This window comes from Ahaetulla prasina, chromosome 7, assembly GCF_028640845.1.
Source record: "Ahaetulla prasina isolate Xishuangbanna chromosome 7, ASM2864084v1, whole genome shotgun sequence".
Lineage (NCBI taxonomy): Eukaryota > Metazoa > Chordata > Lepidosauria > Squamata > Colubridae > Ahaetulla > Ahaetulla prasina.
In genome coordinates this window covers 89,254,868-89,275,665 of record NC_080545.1, presented here as the reverse complement: position 1 = coordinate 89,275,665, position 20,798 = coordinate 89,254,868, and the positions used below count along the sequence as shown (strand labels likewise).

At 43.4% G+C, this 20,798-nt stretch overlaps 1 protein-coding gene across 5 annotated transcripts in view; it reads right to left on the bottom strand.

The window, feature by feature from the left end:
- AEBP2 (AE binding protein 2) overlaps positions 1 to 20,477 on the bottom strand; it is a 54,387-nt gene extending 33,910 nt beyond the window's left edge. For all 5 annotated transcript variants that reach the window (XR_009155944.1, XM_058189663.1, XM_058189664.1 and 2 more), the window contains exon 1: positions 19,510 to 20,477. Coding sequence is in view for 4 of the 5 variants with exons in the window: in XM_058189663.1 (XP_058045646.1) it covers positions 19,510 to 20,462 (953 nt within the window). In the remaining variant the exon portion in view is untranslated. The remainder of the gene's footprint in view (positions 1 to 19,509) is intronic.
- Positions 20,478 to 20,798: the final 321 nt, after the last annotated feature.

Below are 20,798 nucleotides of genomic sequence, written 5' to 3'. Positions count from 1 at the left end.
ATGCGGCCTGGAAGATGGTGTTTCTGCTGGTCGTAGGCCATGGAAATACAGGCTTTTATCCACCTGCCTATGGTGGATGGGGAGACTTTGGTGCCCAGGGCCCTTGGTTGAAAGGAAACAAATAGGGATTCTGTCTTCCTGAAAGGAGCTGTTCTGTTGAGGTAAATACGCAGGGCCCTTCTTACGTCCAGCGTGTGCCATCGACGCCCGATGGATGCTTGGGATGAGGACAAAAATCCGGTAAGATGACTTCTTGAGACCTATGAAAGCTTGTGTTTATTTTAGGAAGAAAGGTAGGGTCTAATCGGAGAATGACTCGTTAGAGTGAAAATCAATAAGTCCTTCCTGACCGAAAGGGCAGCGATCTCGGAGATCCTGCGGGCTGAGGTTATGGCTATGAGAAAGCGACTTTAAAGGTTAAGAGCTTGAGACTGGAGGAGCTCAAGGGTTCAAAAGGGAAGACGTAAGCTTCTGAAGGACAAGGGTTAGGTCCCAGGTAGGGTATCTGTGTACCGGAGGCGGTCGAGATTGTAAGCTCCTCAGAAAACGTCGGATACGGGGTGTTGAGAAAGTGTGGAGGTCCCGTCACAGAATAAAACAGTGGCAAGAGCTGCAACCTGCGGCGGATGGTGTTGGTGGCTAAACCCTTGTCCAATCCGTCCTGGAGGAATTGCAGGATATGTCTAATGGAGGCAGAAGTAGGTTCTATTCGATGTCTAAGACACCAGCGATGGAATGATGACCATGTGGCCTCGTAAATACGCGTTGTGGATGGGCGCCTAGAAGCCAGAAGGGTGGAGATGACCCCATGGAATGCTTTTCTTTCCTTAGTATCTCCTGTCAAGTGCCAGACGGCTAGTTGGTAACATTGAGGTTCTGGGTGGAGAATGGCTCCTTGGCGAGGGAAATCTGATCCGTGGAATTCGCCAAGGTGGATTGATGGACAGGCTCACCAGATCCGCAAACCAACTCCGTCGAGGCCAGTAAGGGGCTATGAGGAGAACTTCTGCCTTCTGTTCCAAGATCTTCGTATGACCCTTGGCAGAAGGGGAGTCGGGGAAGGCATAAAGAAGGCCCCGGGCCACTGACATCGAGAGCATCTGTTCCTTCTGCTCCTGGGGTTTGGAACCTGGAGAAGAACCTTGGAAGTTGTTTGTTGGTCGGGCTGGCAAAGAGGTCTACTATGGGTTGCCCGAATTTGATCGTGATTGTGAGAAACAGATCCGGATGCAGTTGCCACTCTGATTGATCGATGGTCGTCCTGCTCAGCCAATCCGCTTGTATGTTGGCGACTCCGGATATGTGGGCTGCCTGTAGTGAGAGAAGATGTTTTTCTGCTCACAGGCCTATGGCTGCAGCCTCTTTCATCAATATGCGGGATCGGGTGCCTCCTTGACGGTTCACATGGGCCTTTGTGGTAGTGTTGTCCGTCAGCAGTAGCACATGATGGTTTGATAGCTGCGCTTGGAAGTACCTGAGAGCTAGATGAGCAGCTCTCATTTCCAACCAGTTGATGTCGTTCTTGAGGTCGTTGGGGGACCAACGACCCTGAGTTACCTGGTCTGATAGGTGGGCACCCCAGCCGTAGAGGCTTGCATCCGTGGTGAGGACGAGACGGCAATGTTCCTGAAATGAGCAGCCCTTTGTCAGGGCTGGAGACAGCCACCACTGTAGAGACTTTCTGACCTTTGGGGGCAGAGGAATTCTGATATCGGTATGGCTGTTGCCTGTTCTTTGGTGTGGGAGAAGTAGCCATTGTAGGGGTCGTGAATGAAGACGTGCTCAGGGCACGATCGACAGACAAGAGACCATCTTTCCCAATAACTGTGAGAGCAGTGAAAGTGGAACCCTCTTGAGTGCCTTTACCTTTTTTGTCGTGTCTCTCATGTTGAGGAGACGGTCTCGGGAAAGAAACACCTGGCAGGATCTGGTGTTGATTCTTGCTCCCAGATGGACAATTTCGGTCGTAGGCACTAGATGGCTCTTTGCTTTGTTGACCGAAAAGCCGTGATCCTGTAGGGATTGAATTGTTACCTGTAAGTCCCGTAACGCCTGCTGGGCGGAAGACGACAGAATCAATATATCGTCCAGGTAACATTGCATTCTTACTGGAATTGTGCGAAGGTGGGCCGCCACAGCATCCAGAATCTTGGTGAAGGTACGAGGAGCGGAAGATAGACCGAAGGGCAGGGCCCTGTATTGAAAGTGGGCCCCGGCATAACTGAACCTGAGAAAGCGCCTGTGGGCTGGTCTGATGGGTACATGTAGATAGGCCTCCTTGAGGTCGATGGATGTTAGATAGTCCCCTCTTCTGATGCTTCCTAAGATTGAATTGAGGGAGTGCATCTTGAATCTGCGATATTTGATGTGAAGGTTCAGTTGCTTCAGGTCTAAGATGGCTCTGGTGCCGCCTGATTTTTTGTCCACTAGGAAAAGAATTGAATAGAAGCCGGTCCCCTGGTGAGGCGTGGGAACCGGTTCTATGGCACTGATGGACAACAGGTGTTGAATCTCGTCTTCCATTTGAGCCCTCTTGGTGGGTTCTTTGGGAATCTGGCATTGGATGAATCTCCTCGGAGGATTTGAATTGAATTCGAGGGAGAGACCAAGGGTGATGGTTTGCAGTACCCAGGCATCGGTTGTTGTGTGGGACCAGGTAGGGACGAACTTGGTGAGACGACCGCCGATGGGATCCTGGCCGGAATAGTCATTTGTTCCTGCGATAAGGTCGGAAGCCGGATCCACGGTAGGGACGTCTGGTCTGGGATTGCCTGGTCCTGTCACGAAAGGACTGTCTGTCCTGAAACCTGTCAGGGGGAGGTTGGAAGGAACGTTGATAGGCCGGGGATTGGAACCCGGGATCCTGGGTGCGAAAAGGCTGTCTGCGGTAAGGAAGAGAAGGACGTCTATCTGAACGTCTAGAGACGTCTTTTCCCTCAACTAAAATAGGGTCTAGGGCTTCACCAAAGAGAGATCCACCCTTAAATGGGGCAGCTGCTAACCGCCATTTGGTCTTCATGTCGGCTTGCCATTGTCTGAGCCATAACAGCCTTCTGGAGGTGATGCTGGAGGCAAGGGCTCGGGATGCAAATTTTGCAGAATTAAGGGTGGCATCCGCAGTGTATTCAGCAGCCGCTATCAATTTATTTATGTCCTGATGTAATCTGGAGTCATCCTGAGGAATCCTCTCCTGCATTTGTCTGAGCCATATCAAAGAGGTTCTAGCAAAGAATGAGGCTGCTGTGGCAGATCTGATAACCCAGGCAGCCGCTTGATGGGTTTTGCGGGTGGAGAGTTCCGCTCTGCGGTCCTCCGTTCGGAGACCTTCTGCTGCATCTGAAGGTATAATGTTGGAGGAAGAAGCCAGAGTGGCAATTGGAGTGTCTACGGTAGGGACCTTGAGGAGGTCCTCAAGATCTTGATCCATCGTGTACATCTTTTTGTCTGAGCCACTAGGAGTAGGAATGGCACCAGGGTGACCCCATTGACGTTGGATGGTGTCCAAGAAGAGCTTGGGTGAAGGAATTACCCGTTGCTCTGAGACTGGTTCAGTAAAGAGGAATTTGTTGGGGTCTGACGGATCTGAAGCTCCCTCAGATTGGCGTAAGGCAACCCCCATGTTGGCCGTAACTTTTGCCTTGTGTAGTAATGTGTAGAAAAGCTCATGGCGAAAAAGGCCGGTGGGAGCAGGTTTGTCTGGGGCAGACTCTTCGTCTTCAGACAGATTATACTCTGCTATGTCTTCCTCCCCCAAAAAGGAGTCCTCACTATGGTGTGAAGGGGTTGGAGAGTGTGTGCGCAGAGCGCATAGTCTGGGTGGGTGGCTATCAGAATGGGGTCTTTGGTCAGAGCTGCCCGAAGGAGATGGAGCTGGGAAACCTCTCTGAGTGAAGGCATTGTCAATGCCTTGAGAAATGGTTTGCATGATGACGTATATCCTGAGAAATGGCAGGATTACTGTCCTCTCTGTGGGAGACTCCCGCTGCTGTGGGAGTGAAGGTGGCAGAAGGTGCCTGATGTGGGGGCTCAGGCATGGCTCTAGAAGAATCTCCAAAAACTGTACAAATTGTTTCCTGGTTTTCTCCTGAACCACTAGGGATAGTGGGAGACCATCCAGGCTGATTTAATAAAGGAGAATCTTCAGTTAATGGAACAGAAGTTTCCCTGCCCTCCTCTGCTAATCTTTGTTTTGCTTTATCAAATTTCCTATCCAAGGCCCGTTGTCTTCTGGAGGCATCTCTCTCTGCAGCAGCAGAGGTTTGGAGAGAAGTAGAAGACTTAGATTTGGTGGCAGAAGCCCTTGATTTGGATCTGCTCTTGTGAGGGGGAGGAGCCACGCTAGTAAGGTGTCCTTGGGAGGGCGAGGCAGAAGCCCGGGAAGGAGATCTGCTGCGATCCGCCATCTTGGAAATGAGGCCTAGTGGTTATCAGAGGCCTTGGAATATATGCCCAAATAATATAGTGGCCCTGATCTGAGAATCCTGGATTAAGATCAAACAATAAGGGCCAGTTAGCACCAAGCTGACACCACAGCTGGATTCAAAGCATTCAAAGGCTGCATGGGAGGTTGCTTTGGGGGGGGGGGTCCCCAAATGGCGCGAAGCAGGCACCACTGCTCCTATAGCGCCCTTTTTACTGCAGCGTTGGCAGGGGGAACTAGCCTCCGACACCACAGATCTTTATCTCCACCCCTGCAGGCGCGAAGCTGACACCACGGCTTCTCCTGCGCTCCGCTGGCCTCCACTTACAGTTTGGTGAGGTCCAGCGATGTCCGTTCCTCAAACCGGCGATTCTACGAGGCTTGAGAGGCTTGGAATGTGAAAAAAATGGCCGCCGGCCTTCAGGCGGCTCAGCTGAGCGGCGCTGGGCTGGGCGCGAGCCTCTTTCCTTGCCGCTCCGGCTCCCAGCAGTCAAGAAAAAACAATTGGGCACTTTAAAACTTTTTTTAAGAATTTTTCCTAATTTATTGAAGTCCTATGAGCTGATAAAAGAGTCAAAAGCAATGGAGCTAAAGGAGGTAGTCTCTCTATGGCCGACTGAGTTAATAAACTGGAGCTAAACAGGAAGAGGAGGTGTGTTTAAACAAATTCAACTCAGTCTCAGGCCAATCAGATGAAGTTAACAACCCATTGCTTTGGACTCTCTTAGCAGCCTACAGGAGAATTGGCCTGTAATACTGCATTCTAACCACTGCACCACCATGGCTCTAGATTGCACTCTTGGTCTTCTAATGGATTAATGATGTTAAAGACAGTACTATTTCATCTGCAATGCCCAATTTTAAATACTTTTTTTTTTAAAAAAATAACCTTATGCTCTTATTCTAATTCTGGAAAAGAAATCATGAATTCTTGAAATATATGCATTACCTTTTTAGTAAAACTTTAAATGAAATAGAAATTTGTGTATTAATCATAATTTCTAGCTATCTCAGTTTTTATCGGTATGAGATTTATCGTATCTTTTGTAAAAATCAATTTTTCCTTTAACAACTCTTAAGTCTTCTTTTAGCTGAACCTTTATGATCTTCAAATATTTCTTTACGAAACTTTAAAGACCACAGAAATCACACTCAATTCTAACAATGTCAAGGTTTCTTTTGAGTTGAGCTTGATTTCTTATGGCTTCATGGAAATATCTGGGTAGTGTTCTTGGCAACAATTTAGAGTATTTTGCCACTACCAACTCATGCATCTCATAAACATATATACATGCGTGTCTACTGGGGTATATGGGGTTGGGATTTCCAGTCTAGGCTATGGGCCTGGTGTATTTCCTGGAGGTCTCACATCGAAGTATTAACCAGGGCCCAATCCTGTTATTACTTGATAGGGCTTTCCAATTTACAATCTTAGAAATTATTCCTGGAATTTGTGCAGCACTTCTGAAGAATACTAGCCTCAGCCAATGTTTTGGTAATTACTCAAGGTAAGACAGGAAGCTAAATTCTCATCATTCAGCAAAAAGTCCTGGGTGACCTTGGAGTGACTGTTAAGGTTTTCTAATTCTTAAAAATGTTAACAATGAGAAGATCTTATACAGAATGATACGATGTCTACTGAAATGGAGGACTAATGAGAAGTTACTGCAACCTCCTTTCATTTTTGGTGTTCTGAAAAAACTACCAGACTGTAAATTCTCAAAAGCACATAATTTCCTTTACGCCTAGCTCTGAATCCTATACTCTGGAAGTAGAAGTTTATACTCTCAATCAAAAGTTGTAATAAGAAACATTCAGCCATAAAATATTTTACTGTAACTTAAACCGATATGGAAGCAATAATGAAGGAAATAGCATTTGTCAGATCAGAGGCTCAGAACGAAGACAGGTTTAAAAGATTTCCAAAGTCACTCTTCTTTTATTAGGACATCAGTTCAAAATACCATGCTGAACACATCTGAGACACATGTGCGCAGTACAGTAATAAATCAGCTGCAAAGAAAAACATCAATGTCTTTGCAGAATGAACATGGTAGTTTTGAGCCAAAATTGCCACTTCACTTCTAGTCCCCAAAAGATTCTCAGATTTATGTCACGTTAGCCTTCCTGTTGCATATTCCTATTATATTCCATGCCAATGCAAACTTTCCCATAATTTCAGAAGCAAGATTTTGGGTTAAGATGGCTGCAGTGGAAGCAAAATGCAAATAGAGCTTCTATTGCATTCTGAGGAAGCTTGCGCTACCTGTTATCCTCCAATTTTAGTGTTTCTCAAAATAAACTCAGAATGATTTTCATCTTTAAGAAAAGCATCTGAATATGGTCACTCAGTTAACATTTATGAGCCACAATGTCATCCAATACTAATTATAACAACACAAAAATTAAAACCAGCAACCTAATCAAGGCAATATATACATTCCTCTGTTCTCTCAACTAGTTGGGGGGGGGGGAACCTTCGGAAGAGCTAGGTCAGGATTGTCTGCCTAACAACTAATCCATCTGCTAATGAACATTCTTGCTTGCCAGATTAATCTTTGTGAATGCACCTCCCTCCCCCAAAAGCTCTGGGATATACAAGCATGTCAAGCTCAAAACGAATTTCTGCATTCCAATTTCAGAACAAAAGTTGGCTGTCTGAGTGGCAGCATCTCAAGTTTTCCAATCAAAGAAAGCAAACCTGAAATATGCCATTTTGCTCCTGGAATAGGCCTTTTCAAGTGTTCTCCGCTTGAAAAAAAATGTGCATGTTCCAAGAGATTTGTTTTGAAGCTGGAAACTCTCCAAGGTACTTCAGGCTTTGTTCCAATAGAACATAGCCATCTTGATTATCGCACGTATCGTCATTCTGTTGTGAATTCCGAATTAGTTCTCCTTACATGTATTCATCTTTTTTTTTAAGCAAAGGGCAGAAGCAAAAATATATTTAATCAATTCACATCAAGAAAGCTGTGTTCGAACTTCATTCAATTATTCAGTTTACAACAAATGGCTAAAAAAGATGAAAAATTCTACAAGCACCACATAATTATTAATGGTATCTTTCTCAAAATATTTTATAAGCTAGTATGCGTCTGTTTCCATTTAAACATGAATGTGCTCATATCCCCACTGTCTTCCTTGATCCCAATTTTCCTAATGTGTGTTTATTTAAAACTGGAAACTTTCAGGAGTTCCCAACAGTTTTAGGTTTGTATTTTTGTATTGTGCCAGGTTTGCTTTAAATGCTTGAAATAAAGACTACTGCAGTTCTTTTATGTTAAAAGACAACACAATAAATATACTCTGCTCCAGATATGCTTTTCTGTCCTCCTAGGCTAGGGAATTACTTTCATCATTAATGCTCAAAATCTCTTTTAGCAAATTGAATGAATAGTCCAGAAATCCACTTCAGTAAAAACTTCACAGCAAATTAAGCAGAATATACAGAAAATAATTTTGGCAGCCAATGGCTAAGATTGGTTGCACAACATAGAGAGGATTTAAACAATGTATAAATGTGTCCTAAAGAGTTAGATGAAGGCTACTGTTCTTCAGGAACAATTTAGCCCCCAAAGATTAGCAATTACATCAACGGTTATGGAATTCAGTACATCATACATACAATACAATTACAATAGAAACATATTTCAGAGATACAAACCTTACACTAATTTACACAACACAGCATGCAAACCAGTTTTCCCCAATTCACGGCTCAGGTCATTTGTTGCTAGTTCTAGAATAGGGGTCATCAAACTTCAAAACTTGCGGACTTCAATTCCCAGAATTCCTCAGACATAAATCTTTTAAAGTTGCCAGATTTGGAGATCCCTGTTTTAGGGAACCAGGATTAGGAATCATAAAATAAGCTTTTCTTTAGGAAAATGTAACTGGGTTTTCATTGCTGCATGACAAACAGGTTTTTAATTTTGAAAAGTAAACATGTAATTATAAAATGTTTTTAAAGATCTCTTTTTAACACTTGCTCCATTAATTCTAACATGGAAGCTAAAAAATTGATTTGTAAGCCACTAGAAAGCTATAAAACCAAGATCTTTATATGTACACATAATTCACCATGCTGGAAGTTTCTCATAAACTGTCAAAAAAGGAAGAAGTCTGTTAACTTGTCAAAAAAATAAAATTCCTATAGACAATCTATTTTCCAGAAATCTAGGAAAAATGAAAGTTTCTTGGAATAATTTATATTCCTGCCTTTAGTAATTAAAGACTGCTAATTTTTTTTTAAAAAAATAACTAAATAATAAAATGCCACCCTGAGAATGAAAAAAAATCATATAATCTGAGTAATAAATGATATTTTTCTTTAAAAACGCAAAGAAGGGCCTCTCTATCAAATCTCAGGACATAGATGGTAGATCTTAGGACACAAGCCATTTAGCTAATGCCAGCTATAAATTATATCCAACATTTTTAACTAAAATGGGAAATAGGCAGATGTTTTGAAATGAGCATATGTTAATATAATCCAGATGCCTATCAAAACTCTAGAAATCTGTTGTTAGATTTCTAACCTGTAAAAATCATCGAACTCTCCGTAATACACATAAAGCATAAAAGGTCCATGGTGAAGTAAGAAACATCTACTATATGAACAATTTGAATCAAAAGAATTAGTGTTCTGTAGTATTTTTTTTTAAATCACCATTACATCAATTATTGTATCCTGTTTCTCTCAGAGGAAGCCCAATTTGCAAGAGAAGGCTGCTCCATTGGAGCTATGTTAGAGACACCTCTTTCTGGCCCTAGTCTTCTTGACTTTATGAAAATGCCGTATCACAAGTGATTATTTTTTCCTGAGATATTAATATTGGATGGTTAGCTCCAGATTAAAGAGAAAGTCCTAAAAGGACCTAGTCACTAAGAAATACAGACCTTTATAGATTAATAAAAACAGTACTTTAACTAGAACCAGAATTGTACCCAATCGACAACAAATACAAGACCATACCACATTCTGCCGGTTAATAAGTGAGCCACTGTCTTTCATACCAACTGAAGTGGTCTTTAGGGCAGCTTCATTAGACAGACTTAGAATTATTTTGTCACTTTGAATGTACACTACTCGGCATACATTAAAATGGAATTTCATTGCATACAGCTCTCAAAGGGTTACCACCTCCAATATACACTACATAAATGTGACAAAATAAGTAAATACAAAATTATGCATATACCCACATATATTTTATGACACCGAGAAACAACAGTCTCATGTTCATGTGGAATAGGCTGCAGTACAGGTAGTCTTTGCCTTCCAATCATTCATTTACTGACCATTTGGAGTTATAACAGCACTGAAAAAAATGACTTATGATAGTTTTTCACCCTTCCGACCATTGCAACATTCCCCCAATTTGGGCATTTGGCAACAAGCATGTATTTAGGAAGCTGCATTGTCCCATATTCATACAATCACCATTTATACTCTCCCAGCTAACTTCCAACAAGCAAAGTCAATAGGGAAAGCCGGATTTGTTTAATAACTGCCTGATTCACTTAACAACTGCAGCAATCTGCTTAACATCTGTGACGAAAGGTTGTAAAATGGGACAAAACTCACTTAACAAATGCCTTGGAATGGAAATTTTGGTCTCAGTTGTGGTCGTAAATCGAGGACTAACTATAATCCAATGGTGGTCATGAGAAAACCAATTTTCATTGTGAGATCCTTGAGCACCTGAAGTTTCTGAAATTGTTTCAAAGGCAGTCTTCTGTGGAGTCTACCAAATAATTTTACTTTCAGCATAGCCAGAAGAAATACCAGAGTTGCAATTAAACAATGTAACTGGAAGTAGAACTCATAAGTCATAGATGCTTTTGTTGGGGGTGATAATCCTTTCCCTCCAAAAGCAGCTAAAATCTGTATTAAAAGAAGCAAACCTTCACCCAACCAAATGCAACTGCACTCCGACTGGAGCAAACTTCAATTTATTTCAACTTCAACTCTGAACCAAGAATAAAGCAACTTCCCACAGAAACAAATACGTTATTTATACATTTTTTCCACAGCGTTAACAAAACTTCAGAAGATTCCCCACTAGTTTACATACAAGACAATAACCTGTAGACTAGTGCAGGCTACAAGCCAAGGCATCTAATAGAAGCCTCTTGATGTCATTGCCTTAAACTAAACTTCTCAGAAAGAAAGGAGCAATTGTAAGATAATGCCCTCAAGAAGCATCTCTTCAAAGACTGATTCCCAAGGCTCTAAGGTACTTGAAATGACATTCAGAGCACACTACTCTTAAAATTTGCCTGATTCCCCCAATTTATAATCATGTTCCCAGGCCTCCAGAATCCTTTAATTAAAACTAAGCATAGGTAGTTGCTTAGAGGAGAAATGTGCCCGCCGGGTTTCCGGGCATTCCATCAACCGAGGGCCCAAGGTAGGGGTGGGGGGTGGCGGTTGTCATAAAGGAGAGTCTAGAGCCGAGGGAGACCACTGTTCCTCAGATTGCCGGTTGTGAATCCCTCTTTGTGAAGTGGGGCCATAGGTGTCAGTTGGGCTTGTTAGTCACGTACCTGGCTCCTTGCTGCGTGACCACAGCCCTGCCCGAGTTGTTGGAGGTGCTTTCTGGGGTGACGGTTGAGACCCCTAGACTTATGGTCATGGGGGACTTTAACCTGCCATCTACCGGAATGTCATCAACATCGGCTCGGGAGTTCATGGCCTCCATGACGGCCTTGGACCTGACGCAAGTAGTGGATGGCCCTACGCACATCGGGGGAGGCACACTGGATTTGATTTTCATCTCTGGACAGTGGATGAGTGATCTGGTTTTGGGAGACGTAGTCATTGAGCCGTTGTCATGGTCAGATCACTCTCTTCTCCGTCTGGACTTTCAGACCGCCACTAAACACCGCAGGGAGACGGGACCAATACGGTGGTTCCGTCCCAGGCGCCTGATGGACTCAGAGAGGTTCCTGACGGAGCTTGGGCCATTCCCTGAGGATCTTGCCCACGGCACGGCTGAAGAACTAGCCGTGGCTTGGGAACTGACCTACCTAGTGGCACTGAGGGAAGCGAGGCGTTTGTACGTCTCCTCCCTCATTGCGTCGGCAGATAACCGCCCGGCCGCCCTATTTCGGCTGACCCACTCCCTTCTTCAACAGGGGATGCGGGATGACCCGTTACAAGGGCGTGCCGAGGAGTTTAGTGGTTATCTATACGATAAAATCGCTCAGCTTTGGGATGGTTTGGATCAAAGTTGGGTGGATCCAGGTGAGATGTCGGAGACCCGTCTTGTTGAGACTGTTTGGGATGGATTTGATCCTGTGGCTCCCGAGGACATGGACAGGTTGCTGGGGAGGTTGAATGCCACCACATGTTTACTGGACCCATGCCCCTCCTGGTTGGTGCTGGCCACACAGGAGGTGACACGAGGCTGGCTCCAGGGGATTATAAATGCTTCTTTGTTGGAGGGGGTCGTCCCTGCCGCCTTGAAAGAGGTGGTACTGAGACCCCTCCTCAAGAAGGTTTGTGGCGAAGGTTGTAGAGAGTGTGGTGGCATGTCAACTTCCCCGGTACCTGGATGAAACTGTCTATCTAGACCCGTTCCAGTCCGGCTTTCGGCCCGGATATAGCACCGAGACGGCTTTGGTTGCGTTGGTTGATGATCTTTGGAGGGCTAGGGATAGGGGTTATTCCTCTGCCCTGGTCCTATTAGACCTCTCAGTGGCTTTGGATACCATCGACCATGGTATCCTGCTGCACCGATTGGAGGGATTGGGAGTGGGAGGCACCGTTTATCGGTGGTTCGCCTCCTATCTCTCCGATCGGTCGCAGACTGTGTTGGCAGGGGGGCAGAGGTCGGCCCCGAGGCACCTCACTTGTGGGGTGCCACAGGGGTCGATTCTCTTGCCCCTCCTGTTCAACATCTATATGAAGCTGCTGGGTGAGATCATCAGTGGCTTTGGGGTGAGGTACCATCTGTACGCGGATGACACTCAGCTGTACTTTTCCACCCTGGGCCACCCCAACGAAGCCATCGAAGTGCTGTCCCGGTGTCTGGAAGCCGTACGGGTCTGGATGGGGAGAAACAGGCTCAAGCTCAATCCCTCCAAGACGGAGTGGCTGTGGATGCTGGCACCCCGGTACAGTCAGTTGCATCCGCGGCTGACTGTTGGGGGCGAGTTATTGGCCCCGATGGAAAGAGTGCGCAACTTGGGCGTTCTCCTGGATGGATGGCTGTCTTTTGAAGATCATTTGACGGCCGTCTCCAGGAGAGCTTTTTACCAGGTCCGCCTGGTCCGCCAGTTGCGCCCCTTCCTAGACCAGGATGCCTTATGCATGGTCACTCATGCGCTCGTGACATCTCGCTTGGATTACTGCAACGCTCTCTACATGGGGCTCCCCTTGAAGGGCATCCGGAGGCTTCAGCTGGTTCAGAATGCAGCTGCGCGGGTGATAGAGGGAGCCCCTCGTGGCTCCCATGTTACACCACTCCTGCGCAGACTGCACTGGCTACCTGTGGCCTTTCGGGTGCGCTTCAAGGTCTTGGTTACCATCTTTAAAGCGCTCCATGGCACAGGGCCGGGTTATTTACGGGACCGCCTACTGCCACCAATTGCCTCCCACCGACCCGTGCACTCTCACAGAGAGGGACTCGTTAGGGTGCCGTCCGCCAGGCAGTGCCGACTGGCGACACCCAGAGGAAGGGCTTTCTCTGTGGGGGCTTCCACCCTCTGGAACAAGCTTCCCCCAGGGCTTCGCCAACTTCCTGACCTCTGAACCTTCCGCCGCAAGCTTAAGACACATCTATTTATTTGCGCAGGGCTAGCCTAGGGTTTTAGTTTTAAATTTAGTTTTTAATGGGGTTTTATATTATTTTAGTGATATTTTTAATTCGGCCTAATTAATAAATTTTTTAATTGTTGTTTTTACTTGTATTATTCTCATGTTTTTATCTGGCTGTAAACTGCCCTGAGTCCTTCGGGAGACAGGGCGGTATAAAAATTCGAATAAATAAATAAATAAATAGATAGATAGAATTTTATACTATTTTCTTCAGCTCGATAGACCAGGAAAATCTGTTATTCGTTTTATAGCTGGAGAGTAGGGTGTTTATAAAGAACATATGGAAAATGCTACTTGAAAATCCAGGCCTTGAATGAAAAACAGATGACGTTTCAAGGAGGCAATAAAATGTGCAGTGAAGTACACATTTTCACAAAGAGCAAAAGAAACGGAGTAAGACTATTTTAGCTGAGCCCTGGAGCCCCATAAAAACTACAGAACTATTCAGCTGCATTAGCTTCAATGATTCTGCCAAAAGAGTTCACTGAATTTTCAATCATGCACTTTAAACAACAATTACGCAAAATAGTTATCTACAACACTGTAGACAAAACAGCTTTCAGGAAAGCCAACATTAACATTATTAGCCACAAACTACTCAAGCACATGCAGTCAAGCTTAATAAAACTGTAAGAATCTATCAAGAGGGTTTCAAGTTAGCTGGAATGAAATCTCAGAATTTGTCATGTGATTGGTTAAAACGGCCAGGTATTGGGAAAGGGTGTGTGTGGGGGGGAATATTGGTCACATTTGCCCAAAACACTGAGCTACAACTAGCTAACCCAAATTTAGGTAGCTTACTGTGTGATTTCCACCAATGGATTTTTATTCATTTGGCAGTTAGCATAACTGAATGAATCACATATAAATGAAGTGCGAACCTAACAATCAACCACAGTATTAGTAAAGGGTACCCCAAAATACAACACTACCACAGATGAAAAAGTAAAATTTATGATTACCTAAATAAATATTGGAACAAGATCTTACTGCCTTCAATATTCTACTCTCTTAACTAAAAAGCTGCTATTTGATTAAAATAGCGTGAAGAAACCTTCAAAGCTAGCTCACAACTGAAGCATCATGTTGTATCCAATATGGGATTGACTTGTATGTGAAGCACTATTGCCTACAGTAGAGCAATAAGAAATAAGTGATAAGTTTATTAAGATGCAGAGTTGCTGAAATGCAATAAGGTCACTCTTAAAAGTCCTTGCATGTGCTGCCTGTTTGAGAACTTCCGATCAATAATCCAATTTAAAACTAAAGACAGCAAGCAAAGGCGGGGAAACATTCCAAAACCAGCATTAGGAATCTCATGGGCAGCTATATAAAATGCTGCTGTTATTTTTGCCAAAAGAACATATACATAGAAAAGTGTGATCAAACTTTTGCACCTGTCATATTCCTGGTTTTCTTATCTTTAATCTATTTATAAATATTAGATAGACATTCAAATTCAAAGATGTTATGCTTAACTTTGAACTATGTAGATGTTATGTCATGCCTCACTGAAACATACAATTTGACCAAGGGTGCCTATACATTTTTTGTGCATCTCTTTTATCTTTTTCACTTCAGAATGGAAGGTTAGGAATTATGTTTGGAGAAATGAAGCTGAAATATTTTAGAGAATGCAAAACATTAGAATCCTTTTTTAAAAAATATGCAAGTAATTAGACTACAGTATTCATGGGCGCAGTGTTTCCTACAGTTAGCACATCAAGGACTTCAGTGATACAACAGGTGTTCTCCACCTGATATTGGAGAATTTATAATACTTCCAAGCCAACATGGTAGTTTCTAGTCCAAAGCTGGAGAACTCCAGTGTGGACGGCTCCATAAACCCTCCCATTCAATCTCCTTGCGTGTCTTTGTTGCGTATGACACATAACTATAACTATTTAAATCTCCAGCAAAGTTTCTGTTAGAACATTCAATGCTTCAGAAGTGTCGCCCTATGTAACTCTTAGAACTCAAAAGGTCAAAAGCAATCATTCTATTCTTCCCCTATTGAGGAACTGTAAACCAATGCAAATATAAATATCAAAACAGTCCTCTCTATATTAAAGTAGCTGTGGGGTTTTTTTTAAATACAACTAGGGGAATCTTTTTTATCCTATATTGTTAAATATTTTTATTTTTTTACTTTTTGGGAAGTGTGTAGGCATACTTCCTGAAGGTAACGTGTAACATCAAACGAGCTTTTCCCCTCCATCTGTTCCTATGCATAAGCCTATATATCGTAAGTGTATATGGCAAATATTCGTCACTCTCAAACTTTTCTCTTACTACAGATAGATGATTCATTAACATTTAAAAGAAAGTCATATAATGCTATGATTATTGCAAGTTTGCAAACAGGAACAGTCCAACCCCCTGTTCCAAATAGGAAATTCTACCCATAATCTTCTTCCACGCTCATTCTCTGGCACCTGGTATTTGGAAGCATGCTAGCTGACCCTGGAGGTAATCACAATTGACAGCTATTATAACCAATGGCGTCCATCTGCCAACTTCTCCAAAATCTCTGCTGATAGCCTGGAGAATTCTCTTGAGCAGAGGTTGTGTTTTTTTTTAAGGGGTGGGGGTGGGGGGTTGGAGAGATTCTCTTGCATGATCAGAAATCCTTTTGTAGAAAATTGATTCCAGCCCTCTAAATCTTCCATGAATTGGTTTAATCCTTTGCTAAAGTCATTATACCTCAAAGAAGTATATTCTGTATTTTCACTATAAGCAGAGAAAATAAAATGTCGGATCTGTCAAATTCAAGTGTCGTGTGTGATTAAACTGATCTACAACTGTGAAACGCTTCTGTAAGTGTGTAATAACCTTCAATCTTTTAACTAACTTGTTTATAAAGGACTGATTAGCACCGACACTGGAATACATTTGCTTCACATAAATAATCATGACCTTACACATCATGTATTAAAGATATATTGAAGATGTGTGTGGTTTTTCTTGCTAAAAACAATCTTGATCATGTTTTTTAAAAAAACTCTGTACAAACCATTATTGTGTGCATCCAAATCCATCATTACAGAAAGCTGTGGCACAACAGAGACTCTAGTATCTCAGAAATCACTTTAAATGAATTGTACTGGCATATTTGAATTAATTCCTTTCACAATCTCAACTCCTTTTAAATTTTATTTTCCTTTACTTGAAAAAGTGCTGAAATTTCACTGAAAGGATGTGCTCAGGTCATTAACACAGAAGATAATCAGGATCAGGAGAATGACACTCCTGTTTACATACAGCTAATGCTTTTTATAACTACCTAAGAGTTGGGATGGACAAAAAAGCTGTCTCCTATTCTGGTTGCATTTTGTGAAACCTGAACTTAAGATCTGAAAGCTAAATTGAAGCTAAATTTTGCATAAAGAAAATTAAAAGAAAAGCTCCTTTCGCAGTTCTCCCATTCTGATTTCCAAGTATTAACAGTCAGATTAAAGTTTCTATCCTATCTTGGTCACAAACCAAAGAAATGGGAGTGTTTTTTAAAGTAAATGACACTGGTAAGTCATAGTCATTTCAGACTCAGTTCTGCATTTTTTTAATCTGTTTGTATCTTGTAAGAAAATATATAAGTCAAACCAAAAATTCAGGGCGGTTCCTGGGACAAAGGGACATGGTAAGAACAATCATTTCAGAGACCATGTCCTATTCAAATGGTCCAAACTACTCATATTGATTTCTCCAACATTAAGATATAGAGAATAATGCAAAGTAGTTTGGTATGAAATACTACCTCAGAGCTCTAGCCCCTAACTTAGTTATACAATCAAGTCAAATCCTGGAAGGAAACAACAGACCAAACAGCAACAAGAGCAGTTCCGATCAAACTACATCTTCTAAGTCTATACAAAGAAAGCTTCATTTCCACTACGTACAATTAATGTTAAGGATTGACAAAGAATGAAGCTTTAGTTCTTAGCTTGTATATTTGCAGTCTCATTAGTATCAAAACAGAAGCGTGTCCATGATGCTGTCTACATGCAATATGAAAATAAAAATTGTTAGATAAAAGCAAGGCAAAAAATAGGTCATAATGGTGTTTTCTTCAGTTACAAATATTAAGCTTTATCTATGTTGTGTCTAAAACACCTTTTAAGTAGGACATTACATGGAGTGAAGCAGGTCAGGTTATCTTGGGACAATTTCCATACATAATATAATTTAAACATTTATCCTGTGATTTTTATCCCAGGCTTCCCTATACTGGCATGACCAGACGCAGGGGTCCTGTAATTTTCAGAATTCATTGGAAAGGAGATAGAACTGATAAGTGCAACATTGTGAAGGTTAGTTTGCTTTTTCTAGCACTTATCAAAGCATTTAATCAAAAGCACATTAACTAAACCATTTTTCTCAGTTCCATTGCCCATTCAGTACTTGCTCTGTATTAACAAATATTTATCTTAATTTTAATAGACGAATCTATATATAGCCAGCATAACTGACTCCCTATCTTCCAAAAAGAACGTAGCATCATACTGGTAAATCACTTTCAATGTTAAGGTAAATTGAAATGAAAAAGTAATAAAGATATTTAATGTGGCTGTTTTTTCTCATCTAAAAGCAATGATTAATAATGGTAACAAAATGTAACAGACCTTCAAATCACTAGTTGCATCACTCGTAGAATAATAATAGTGTCACTGACACCTGGTGCTTTAATTATCCTCTACAGAAAACTTTTCTTATGCCAGAATGAACATGTTCAAAACTAATCAGGAAGATTAATCAAAGTCATCTGTTGAGATAGGCACTATAGAAATCAAATACACAACCCTTTATTTCAAAATAAAATGCAGTTAATTATTAACTCCATTATATTATATAGGTGATGAAAAATTCCCAACTAAGTTCCTTTAATCAAACAACCCTCTGATATGGAGAGTGAAAGTTTCAGGTTTTCCAGGGGCTTTTATCTATCTGGTCCACTAATAAACACAGAGACAGAAAAAAGTCTCTGAAGTTGAAGCCAGGCAGGAAGAGGTGGGAAAAGGCTGTCAATTTACAGCCTTTTCCAAAGTATTTGAAGTTTCAAAAAATTTAAAGGACAAGGTTTTATACTACCCACCATATATTTATACAGTGCATAAAAAAATTATATTCCTGTATTTATATAGGAAAATAATTTATATGGGAAAGTAACTTTTTTTTGGGGGGGGGGGAAATCTGCCCTAAATAAATTTAAGTATTAAGAAATTTGGTTTACTACTTTCTTAAAACTAAGATTGTCCCTGAACTTTCCCAGAAGCTACACATTTGCCATGATTTTTTATATGATTATATGGCAAGACACAAAACCAGAAACAGCCTAGCAATTTTTAGGATGAATTACATCTACCTTTAAGTTTCATTGTAACCTGTATATTACACATGCAGCAGGGCAATTAAGTAGTAATTTTATGTTTTGCATTGGTGTATTTCATGCTGCCCTTCTATTGAACCCCTTTTTAGTTATCAAAACTTTTGCCACTTCTGTTGAAATCCAATTCCCACTGGATAACATGCTAGTTTTAGTGAGTAAACTGAGAACAGGTTTAAGTTAAATTGAATAGAAGAGAAATTAAGTTAAAATAGTAGTATGAATCATCCGGATGAATTTTTCATCTAATATTTACATTGAATACAAATACCATTAAAACCTAAGAGCATATGTACTAAAAAGACTCCGAGATACTTTTTTTTTTTAAAAGAAGCTACTCCTGTAAAAGCCCACGAAACCAAAAGGCTTAAAAACCTAAAAACATAACCCAAACCTAAAAACACCTACCCTTTTGTTCAGAAACAAAACTGAGGTTCATCCATCCATCCATCCCGCAAAGTCACTTCTATTAGTAAAAAACCCAGCACTGATGCACACAACATGCACTTAGATGTTTTAATGGGATCTCGCTGGGAAAGGAGGGCAGGCTATGAATTACCTCATTCAACTATGATTTGGGGTGGGAGGGGGGGAATTTTGACTTAATAATAATAAAAAAAACACCTTTCAAACCTAACCCATCCAAGTTTGAAACGGGGTACAAAAGGAGGATCAAGGAAAAGCCAATTTCTTTTTTTTTTGGGGGGGGGGGGGAGGGCTGTATGTTTGTAAAAGGGGAGGGGGGAGAGAAGGTGGGTCGTTTTAAAAAGGAGGTTGCCTGTTGAGGGACGCACAATACCCCACATGGGGATATAGACAACCCCCCCCCCAAAAAAAAGAGGGGGAACCCCAACCCCGGAGGGGAGTTGCTGGAAGGATACCGACCTGTCCTCGGAGTCCATGCGGCTGAGCGGCTCCCCGTCGGAGGAGATTTCCAGGCTGCCCCTGCGGCCGCCCGACGTGGCACTGCAGGAGCTGCTGCTGCTGCTGCTCCCCGTGGCGTAGCCGTCGTCCGCCCCGGCCGCCGCGCCTCCGCTGCTGCCCGTCCCCGCGTCCACCTCGGACACCGCCGCCGCCGCTTGTGGGGCCGCCGCCTCACTGGAGTCGCCGCCGCAGCCGCTGGAGCCGTTAGGCCCTCCGCCCGCGCCCACGCCGGCCCCGCCCGAGTCGCCCTTGACGTCGGCCTCGCTGCAGCCGGGGCTGAGCGAGCGGGCGTCGTCGGTGCAGCAGCCGCTGGAAGAGCCGGAGCTGCTGCCGGCCTCGGCCTCCTCGTCGTCTTCCTCGTCGTCGTCGTCTTCCTCTTCGTCGTCGCCGTCCTCCTCCTCTTCGTCGTCGCCGTCTCCGGCCTGGCTGGCGGGGCTGGGCTCCGACATGCTTTCCGCCCCTTCGCCGTTCAGCGCCGCTGGGAGCGGCTCGGCCTCAACTCCCGCCGCGGAGGTGAAGGAGGAGGAGGAGGAGGAGGAAGAAAAGACGGAGGCGGCTTCGCTCTCGGCCGCCTCTTCGGCAGCGCCTCCGCCTGAGGGCGACGCGGAGGAAGAGAAGAAAGAAAAAAAAGGCGGCGAGACCGCGGGAGGCTCCGCCATGTCGCTCAGCTCGGCCGCCATGACGTTTGGGAGTCGCCGCGCCGCTCCTGCACTGGGAGACTCTTCAGCCCAGCGCGCGCACGTGTACGTGTACGTGCGGCCGGGCGGGGAGGAGCCTGGGCCGACGTGGGTGAGGTGGAGGGGCGTGGCTTTCTCTGCGGTTGCGGTTGCAGCGCTGTGTGCGGTATGGAGTCCGCCTGCAGACAAAAGGGTTAGAAAAGGGAACTCGCGGACCAAAAGGAAGGCAAGGCGCATGCGTGCCGTGTGTATATGTGTGTATCCCGGTCGCTTCAACCGGTGCTTCTCAAATCTCGGGGAAACTCAATGGGTAGGGACTTCAGTTCCCAGAATTCCTTAGCCAGCCGTTGGGGAGTTGAGGTCTACACCTTTTAAAGTGGCCCAGGTTGATAAACGGCCGCCTAAACTTTCCAGAAACTTTCAAACTTGGTAATTTTAAGACTTGTAGACTTCAAAACTCCCAGAATTCCCCAGCCAATATATTGACTGAGGAATTCTGGGAAATGAGGGTCACGCATCTTAAGAGTTGCCAAGGTTGAGAAACATTCATCGTTCCAGAAGATGAAACATATC